The sequence below is a fragment of the Protopterus annectens genome, chromosome 3.part1, assembly GCF_019279795.1.
Source record: "Protopterus annectens isolate FY-2018-M chromosome 3.part1, PAN1.0, whole genome shotgun sequence".
NCBI classification, from domain to species: Eukaryota; Metazoa; Chordata; order Ceratodontiformes; family Protopteridae; genus Protopterus; species Protopterus annectens.
Window position 1 is genome coordinate 1,908,763,625 of NC_056732.1, and position 9,865 is coordinate 1,908,773,489.

At 40.9% G+C, this 9,865-nt stretch overlaps 1 protein-coding gene across 2 annotated transcripts in view; it reads left to right on the forward strand.

The window, feature by feature from the left end:
- LOC122798822 (ubiquitin carboxyl-terminal hydrolase 47-like) overlaps nt 1–9,865 on the forward strand; it is an 831,248-nt gene that overhangs the window by 143,101 nt on the left and 678,282 nt on the right. For both annotated transcript variants that reach the window (XM_044067947.1, XM_044067946.1), the window contains exon 4: nt 8,777–8,901. In XM_044067947.1, the coding sequence (XP_043923882.1) occupies nt 8,777–8,901 (125 nt within the window). The remainder of the gene's footprint in view (nt 1–8,776; nt 8,902–9,865) is intronic.

Sequence of the window (9,865 nt, forward strand, 5' to 3'; positions counted from 1 at the left end):
CCGCTCTCTCTTGGTAGTGGAGACACAAAGTTTCCAACAGTTCTTTCCCATGCTTCTCAAAAAGGGATATTAAAAATTACACTCAAGAACTTTTTCTTACAGAGAGGTTACCCTGTCGATTTGTTCATGACCCTCCTTGAGGAAGTGAAAGCTAAGAGACATGGAGGAGTGTTCCCACCAATTTTGTGTAATAAAAATATGACTTTGGTTTGTAGTGATAAACAGGGGCCTGATGAGTTGTTCAGCCCTTATTGCTTTATTTCCACTTTTGCCATGGAATCCTTTGAAATAGTTAACATCATTTGTAAGAATTGGGGGTTACTGCTGAACCATAATGAGACACGCACAACTTTCCCCGAATGCCCGAAAATAGTTTTTAGACGTGGTGCCAATTTGAAACAAATCTTAGAAAACAGAGCCACTGTGATGAAAAAGAAACTGGGTACAGTCAAATGTTATATGTGTAACCAATGCAAATATATCCATGACGGTAGCAGTTGTTGTATTAGGGATGTTAAGATCAAAGCCAAGGACAAATATGATTGTAACAGTAAGCAAGTAATGTATTTGGCAAGCTGCACCCACTGTCCCACGTTCTATGTCGGCAAAACCGACAGAAGACTAAGGGACAGGATATACGAACACATATATAGTATTAACAATAGTAAATCCACAAATGCATTGGCAAGACACATTTTAGAACAGCCCACACATAATTTCAAATTTAGCGTCATTCAACAACTATACAATGACGGAAGAGGTGGTCCGGAGTCACTTAGATTGGAAAGGTTAGAGCTTTGTTGGCAATTGAGGCTGAATGCCTGCCAGTTTCCTGGCCTGAATGAGTGTAATTCAATTATGTGTGTCCTACGCTTGAAAAATTTGTTAAGGTGAATTCTCACTTGTATTTTTAGATTTGAGACTTTGCTGCTTTTATGAGCAAATACATGTGCAGTTCTTTGAGATCGAAACTACAATTCAAAACACTATTTTTATCTATTTTTAACTATTTTAACATTGTTAGTTATGTAAAGCTTAACATAATTCTTGACTTGGAGACTTTGTATATATTTTTATATTTATATTTACTAGTATATTATTTTTATATTTTTTATCATTGTTCATTATAGCATTGTATTTTCTGAGTTGCGACCTGCATGTATATGAGATTTTATATAGGTAGAAATTAAACAATATATAAAAAACAAACAATAAAAAATAAAGAATTAACTAGTAGTTGCAAGTCTCACCAGTAGGGTGAGCTCTCTGCGTAGTACATGTGTAGTGCTGCGTGACTTCAATGTGATTTCAATGAGATTTGGGTGCTATAAAATGCTCTAGTAGATTATTAACTTAAAGTTTTGTTTCTGATGAAGTTGGATACTTAAATCTGACGAAAAGTGCATGTTTAAAGAGAAGCTTAAATAAATATTTCAAACGCAGGTTTCGTAGTGGATTTTCCACGTGGTCTAGGAAGACAGTGTTTGGGAAGTTTCTTGTTTACTTATTTGGAAAGAATACATTTGGCAGATTGACAGGTTGCCAAATAAGCCACCTTGAAATCAAGGAAGAGAGTATTTGTAATGAAGAGATATCATAGGTTCATAGGCTCATAGGTAGGTACTAGGCTATCTGCCCAAAGGCATTTATAAGCCTAGCCGGAATGTGTTGGCTTTCGCCACCCCCTTAGATTAGTTCCCTGTGCCTCTGTCCAGCAGAGCCATTGAAGTGATCCCTGAGGTAAACCTTCTGTTTCCCATCCACTTGTCAAGGTTTCTCTTGAAGAGGGTTAGCGAGGAGCTCTGCCTAATGTAGATTGGAATCTTGTTCCAGAGCATGGGAAGTCTCTGGGACAGGAATATATCCCTCCAGCACATCCTATTTATTGTTGTGGTGAGGTTTAGATCCCTGGAGCATGTGGCTCGAGGGGATATGGTTTTCTTTAGGTGGAGCATGTCCATCAATTCTGGGTTGGACATGGCCTTGTATGTCAGGCAGAGTAGGCGGTATGCAACCGAGTACAGCTGGAGTTTCTTCAGTCGAGCTGCATAGGGCATCTGCTTGAGGCCAGTGATCCTCTTGGTGAGGAACTTCTGTGATCTTTCCAGTTGTTGCAGGTGTCTTGTAAAGTACATCCCAAATGGGGCATTGTACTCTATGATGGGTCTGATGAGTGATGTATAGAGGGGCACAATGACCTCTTTTGATCTGGATGCAAACCCTTTTGTGATAAGGTGGGCCACATAGAAGGATTTTCTAACCACTTTGGCAATGTGATTATCAAAGGAGAGGTTACTATCTACTTGGGTCCCCAGATCCCTTATTAAGTCTTCCATATTTAGGGGGCTACCACCTATGTGGTAGTTTGCGGGTACTTTTTTTTTTTCCAAAGGGGATGACTATGCACTTTTTGGCATTTAGCTTGAGACCATGGTTTTGACACCAGGAATCTGTCTCAGTGAAACCCTTTTGGAGGATGTCTGTGTCAGCCAGAGAGTCAATTATAGCCCCTAGTTTGCAGTTGTCTGTGAACTTGATGAGCCATAGTCCTCCTGTGCTTGCCTGTACCTCTGAGAAGTATATGCCGAACAGGAGGGGTCCTAAGACTGAGCCCTCGGGAATGCCACTTGTAACCAGTTTAGAGTCAGACCTAGCTCCTGCAACTCTTACCATGTGGGTTCTGTCTGTGAGCCAGTTGGCAACCCATCTCATCACATAGGGGTTTATGTTCAGACTGCTGAGCTTGTCTATAATACCTGAGTGGGGAATGGTGTTGAAGGCCTTTGCGAGGTCTAGGTAGGCTGTGTGGACCACCTTTTCCTCATCTGTAGCCTTGGTAACTGTCTCAAAGAAGTCCACCAGGTTTAGGAGGCATGATCTGCCCTTACCAAAGCCAAACTGGGTTGGGTCCAGTGTTTGGAGGTTTCCAATGTCTCTGTTAATGAGATCCATGATGATGTGTTCCATAGCTTTACAGACCAAGCTAGTCAGACTTATAGGGCAATAGTTCCAGGGGTCCATTGTGGCTCCACCTTTGTGGGGCAAAATAACTGTTGCTGTGTGCCACTCTGTGGGCATGTAGACTGTGGAGAGGCAGAGTTTAAACAGTGTGTTTAGGTGAGGGGTTAGTTCATCTTTGAGCTCATGTAGGATGCATCCTGGGACACTGTCCAATCCCATTAATGCTGTGTTTTTGGCTTTGGTGAGGGTTGTTTTAACCTGAGTGTCTATGATTTCAGGGGCACTACATTCTTCTGGTATAGTTATGGGCTTTTTTGGAGGTGAAAGGGGGGTGAAGTTTGCACTGAACCTGTCTGCCAGGATGTTGGCTATATCGGTCAGTTCAGTGTATTTTGTGCCATTCTGCACTAACTCCGAGCAGATCTGAGAATTCCCACTTAGATTCTTGACATAGCTAAAGAATGCCTTGTGGTTATCTTTGGAGTCCATGGCAATTTTTCTTTCGAAGCTAGCCTTGGATGATTTTATGAGGGAACATAGTTTCTTACTGATACTGATCGGGGATGTCTTCCCTTCTTGGGATTTTACTCTTTTCTGTACTAGTTTCCTCCTTCTATTGTATAGCTTGTTTATGGCAGGGCTCCACCAGACTGATTTCCTTTTCTTGAAGGAGTGAGTCTTGGTTTTGTTTGGGATAGCATGATCCATACATTCTTGTAGGTGCCCGTAGAGTGCATTAGTAAAGGATTTTGCTGCTTGGACAGCATTATCCTTTAGCATGGAGGCTTTGAAACTTCCCACCTCGGTCTTAAGTAATGCAAAGTTTGCTTTTGAAAAGTTTTTCACAGTGGTTTCTTTGACTGGGGGTGGTGGCGGAATGTGGATATCCAGAGTGATTAGTTTATGGTCAGATCTAACCAGCGAGGGGTTGGCCTCTGGTGTGGAACACCGGTTGCCCATGTTGGTGATGACCAGGTCCAATATGTTGTCACCTATGGTGAGGGTGTTAACCAGTTTATCCAGGGCATTTGAGTTTATAAATTCTAGGAAATGTTGGGCCAGGAAGTTCGTACTTGAGTAGCTCTCCCAGTTAATGTTTGGATAATTGAAATCACCCAATATCAGGGTGTTTGGTAGGACCTTTAGGTTTCCCAGTGTTTCCAAGAATGCAGAGTGGGGGTCCTGGAACATGGTGGGTGATCTGTAGCAAGCTATAATTTGAATAGCAGTTTTGCCCGTTGTTAGTTGCACATGGATGATCTCTGAAGCATCGTGCTGTGCCACTAACCTGGAGGCATGGGTATCTTTGATGAATATGGATACTCCCCCACCTTTTGTATTTCGGTCCGGGTTTTGTGGCCGAAATGTATGGTATGAGTTGTAGCCTGGTAGTGCTGGGGTGCTCTCTGGAGCCTTAAACCAGGTTTCTGTTACTGCACATATATCGATTTTCTCCATACTGAGGAGTGCCTCAAGTGCGTGCATTTTGAGGTTTAGACTTCCGGCATTGAGCAGCATTACCCTCAGTTTTTTGTTACTTGTGCTATTTACGGCAGTGGGTTTGTCTTTTGAGCCTTGCCTAAAAAAAGGCACTATGGGGGTGGCAAGAGCCTTGGCCAGTATTCAAAAGCCTAAGGGTGACAGGTGCAAGCCATCTCTAGCAAAGCAGCGTGGTTTGTCGAGCATGTCATCCCAGGCTGACAGACACTGGATCCCTTTTGAATGACACCAGAAGCTTAGCCAATTGTTGAAATTGATAATTTTTTCTCTATACCGTGGTATCATTCTTGGTGAGGGCAGGATGCTACTCAGGGTCAGGGTCATACCAGCCTGGGCTACGTGATCAGAGAGCTCCTCCATGTCTCTTTTCATGTAGTCCAGGGAGGTACAGCTCAGGTCATTCACACCAACATGGACAATGACAGAGTCATAACTGTACTTGTTCTGGAGTGACCTGAGTGCTTGTGTTATGTGGTGGATCTTGGCACCCGACAAGCAACTAACAGTAACTTTTTCTTTGTTCAGCCTAGTGAGTGGGACGTCAGTGTGCCTGAGTATAGAGTCACCTATTACTAGTGTGTTGGGTATGTTATTTCTCCCTTTTGTCTCTCTGCTGCTGTAGAACTCTGCAGGGAACCAGGCAGGAGCTTGCTGAGCTGTATACTAGCAGAAAAACCTAGAAAATGCGGGTTTTATAGTAGAGAAAGGAAAGAGATAGAAATTAGCCCAAAATGGCCAAAAAACTACTAATTTCTGGGCTAAAACCACTCCTCCAGGGACAGATAGGCTGCTCAAAGCTCCCTCTCTCACAATGAACAGAGAAACTTCCTTCTATCCAAGTAAGGTATGGGCAAACATAGAAACTTGTAACACAGCCCTGAATTCAGCACTAACCTGAAAACTGGACTAAACCAGCTTAGAAAGTTGGGAAAACAAGTTTTTTTTTGTTTGTTTTTTTGTTTTATTTCAGAAAATAAAGCAGATACAATAAAAAAAAAACACTTTAAATGCACAGAAATGTCTATCACACTTGAGTGTGTAGCCTACAACAGTTAAACAGGTAATTTAAACAGAAAAACGACTTTGTTAAAGTGCAAGCAGTAAAATAAGTACAATATGTAGCTGAAACAAGCTTTTTAAATCACAGAAACTCTAGAAAATTGGCATTTTAAGTGGAATTAGCTAAAGGCAGCAAGAAAATGCAGAAAAATTATACTTAATCACTCCAAAGTCTCTCTTTTGTATCTCTGCTGCTGTAGAACTCTGCAGGGCACCAGGCTGGAGCTTGCTGAGCTGTATACTAGCACAAAAACCTTACAAATGCGGGTTTTATAGCAGGGAAATGAAAGAGATAGAAATAAGCCCAAAATGGCCAATAAACTACTTATTTCTGGGCTGAAACCACTCCTCCTGGGACAGATAGGCTGCTCAAAGCTCCCTCTCTCACAGTGAACAGAGAAACTTCCTTCTATTCAAGTAAGGTATGGGCAAACACAGAAACTTGTAACACAGCCCTGAATTCAGCACTAACCTGAAAACTAGACTAAACTAGCTTAGAAACATGGGAAAACAAGTATTTTTTTTCAGAAAATAAAGCAGATGCAATCAAAAAAACACTTTAAATGCACAGAAATGGCCATTGTAGCCTACTACAGTTAAACAGGTAATTTAAACACAAAAACTACTTTGATATCCTTAAACAACTCCTGGAAAACATCATGTATATGAGTGTGTGTGCAAAATACTTTTGCTCAGCAATAGACTGGACTACAAACGTTTTAAATCACCCACTCTTGTTCAGTACTCAGGTTTGTAGGTGTTTACTAATGACCACAAGGGCCTTTTTAAAACTAGCCATGCATCCCAAATCTCTGACAAGTCCTGGTACCCTTGATAAGTGTAAGTAGGGACTTGGGAGATGAAACATTTACAAGCAGGGACCTGGGAGATGAACCATTTACAGGTTACCTGTGTCCATTAGAGACATAGGTGCCAGACCAGGGATGAATTTCCTGTTCCCCATCCAGTTGTCCAAGTTACACTTGAATTGGGTTAAGGAGGAACTCTGGTTCACATGGCTGGGGAGCCTGTTCCAGGGAAAGGGGTAGTCTCTGAGATACATACCTGTCTCTCCAGCAGGTCCTATTTATATCTCAGGCAAGGTATGCCTTTAGAACAGGTAATCCAGGTTTTGATTGTTTTGTGAAAATGCAGAAGGTTCATCAGAGTGGGGTCTGACAATGCCTTGTATGCCACGAATAGATCTTCTCTCAACAGCCTATAGGAGACAGAATACAGTGGTAGGGCCTTGAGGCAGTCTGCATAAGACATGTACTTACGTCCTGTATTTTTTTAGTAAGGAACCTCTGTGGATGTTCCAATTGGATATGTCTGGTTAGGTACATCTTAAGGGGGCATTGTACTCAATGAAAGGTCTGATGAATGGCAAATACAGTGGAACAATGACTGCATTGCACCTAGATGCCATACATTTGTTTATAAATTGCACAACATACAATGATTTCCTCACTGCTGTAGACACATGATGGTCAAAGTCTAGATTACTATCTATTTGTGCTCCCAAGTCCCTGACTGCTGGGTCAACTCTTACAGGTGTGTTGTCAATATGATAGCAGGGGTGAATGACTTCCTGAAGGATACTATTATGAGTTTCTTGGCATTTCGTTTTAGTCCATGGTTCTGGCACCAGTTCTTTGTGTCTACCCTTCCTGAAGAACATTCCAGCTGGTGGGTGATTCAATGACAGCTCTTAATTTGCAATCATCTTCAAATTTTGTCAACCAGAGACCACTGACAGTGGCCTAGCCATCAGTGAAATAAATGTCAAAAGAACTGAACTAGTCCTCAGACAATTTTATCAACAACTCAAACCATAAGTGCAAAGGTACATGCTATACATATATAGATAGTCAGAGAAACCAACCGACCATCAAATTGTTGATATGTGGTACAGAACAGAATGCTCAGCAAAAACCATACAGGCACAGACAGAAGACACAAATGTCAGATAGAATGTGATCAATGGCCATGACTGACTGAACTCCAGATAATAGTGCTGTGAAACAGACAACTTAACCACTGATCCACCATTTTTCTCCCATAAGTCACAGCAGAAGTACTTGTCCATTTTTCCAAGCTTGGTCTCACATGAAAAATGAGGGGAAAATGGGGAAGGTATGGGCAGCACATGCATATCTTTAAATATAGGGAGCAAGACAATGAAATTTATTTTGTCACCAAATTTTCCCCTTTTTCAGATATTTTAAGGAATCTGGTCAATAGCTTGTGCCAGCAGTGAGCCAAAAATGAGACAGTGGGTAAATTATTTCCCAAATGTGTAATTTTGTCACATGGAAGGTTTTTGAATTTAAAAGAACTTTTGAATTTGAAGGTTCAAAGTTTTGTGGGAGTAGGGTAAGGTGTATATGCATTTGGGATGTATAAGGTATATAAGAGAAAAATAAATTTATCAGGTACCAAGATAAATGGGAAAATGTTTAATCCTGTGAACAAATTTCATTGCTATTCATGTGGGGGTAGTATATATACTTGGCTGTGGGTGTGAACCTACCAAATGGTACATAGGGCAAACCAAAACAATGGTTAAAGTATGCATCCTGGAACATCTTGGAACTATCAAGAATTCTAAGTTGGATTGTCCAATTGAAGAGCATTTTCCTTGGGCCCGTGGGAGTTCTGATGAGAGTTTTTTCTTCAGTGTGCTAACTAAACCATACTTAGATAGATGGGATGATTTTATTCACAAATGATTAGAGTCGAAAAGCAAGTTTATTTTAAATTATAGGACTATGCAAACAAGAGGGTTGAACTTAGAGGTTAACTTGAACGTTGTGTAAGAAAGTTTATCATTTAAGTTAAATATTTAAAAATTGAATATGTATTTATTATATCACACTGAGATTTATAAGATATTATACAGATTGTGCTTTAAATTTGTAATTTGAATTATTAAATCATTGATTAATTAATTAATTAGTTAATTGCATGGTGGCACTTGTATATAAGCAGCTGCTTAGTGTTAAAAGTCATTCCTTGAAGGCTTAAGATGAGATACCAGAAGCACAAGTTATAAAGTTCCAGCAGAACGATCGACTTGACTCCACTTGTATGTATTTTTTTTTAACGTTGATGGTGATCTATTGTGTTCATGATATGTTTATCAAAAACCATTTCAGAAAATATTTTAGCTGTTTCTTTCATGAATTCTGGTGTTTACTACTCTGTGTAACCTACTGATATAGTTACAGAACAGTTGTTATTTTTTTATCTTCAGTCCTGCAAGTGATCCCACGAAAGACATCATTTGGCAACTTAACAGACTTTTCGAACAACTACAAGAAAACACTCTCACTGCTGCCAATCCCACAGAAGTTGTACAATGTCTCGGAATTAAAGATGGTAGGTTTGGGTAATAAGATGCTTGAATATATTTGGGAAATTTGTGAATATTATGGCTATTATATGTAACACATCAACATATGCTGTAAAGAAGACAATATAAATGCCCATATGTTTGAACTTTGTCATTGCCCTTTTATGACTTCCTTTTATTTTTTAAGAAATGATTCATAGCAGAACCCAGTAGAGAATTCTAAATGATAACCCAGTAGAGAGTTCTGTATGATGGCCTTCTCACATTTAGTTTTATGACAACAGATGGACACTACAGCACCCCCTATGAGATTTAGAATGCTCACTGAAAGCGGTAAGCCCTACCAAGTGTGCCCATCTCCTCACAGTAAAATTTTCCAGTGCAGAAACAAGGCAACCACAATGATTTTCAATGCTCAGAGGACTCACTGCACTGGGTGGTCCCACTGGCCATGCTAAAAGATAATGAGACCCCCCAGGGGGAGATCCTAATGCTGATGATGTGGTCACCCATTCAAGCCAATGAAAGAGGCTGCACTGCATGTGGGAAGTTTAGCAGAGAAGTAGAGGCCGGGTGTTTGTCAGTGGGTGTATATCTGTGACTGTGTGTGTGTGTGTGTGTGTGTGTGTGTGTGTGTGTGTGTGTGTGTCTGCGGAGGTATGAATTGAGTAGGATGACTGCATGTGTGTGTGTGTGTGTGTGTGTGTGTGTGTGTGTGTGTGTGTGTGTGTGTGTGTGTGTGTGTGTGTCTGCAAGGGTATGAGGATGTGTGTTTGCGTGTGTGTGTGTGTCTGTGTCTGCAAGGGTACAAGGGTATGAAGATGTGTGTTTGTGTGTGTGTGTGTGTGTGTGTGTGTGTGTGTGTGTGTGTGTGTGTGTGTGTGTGTGTGTGTGTGTGTGTGTGTGTGTGTGTAGGCACATCTTTGCAGATGTCTGAATGGAGCAGGATACGTGTGTGTGTGTGTGTGTGTGTGTGTGTCTGCAAGGGTA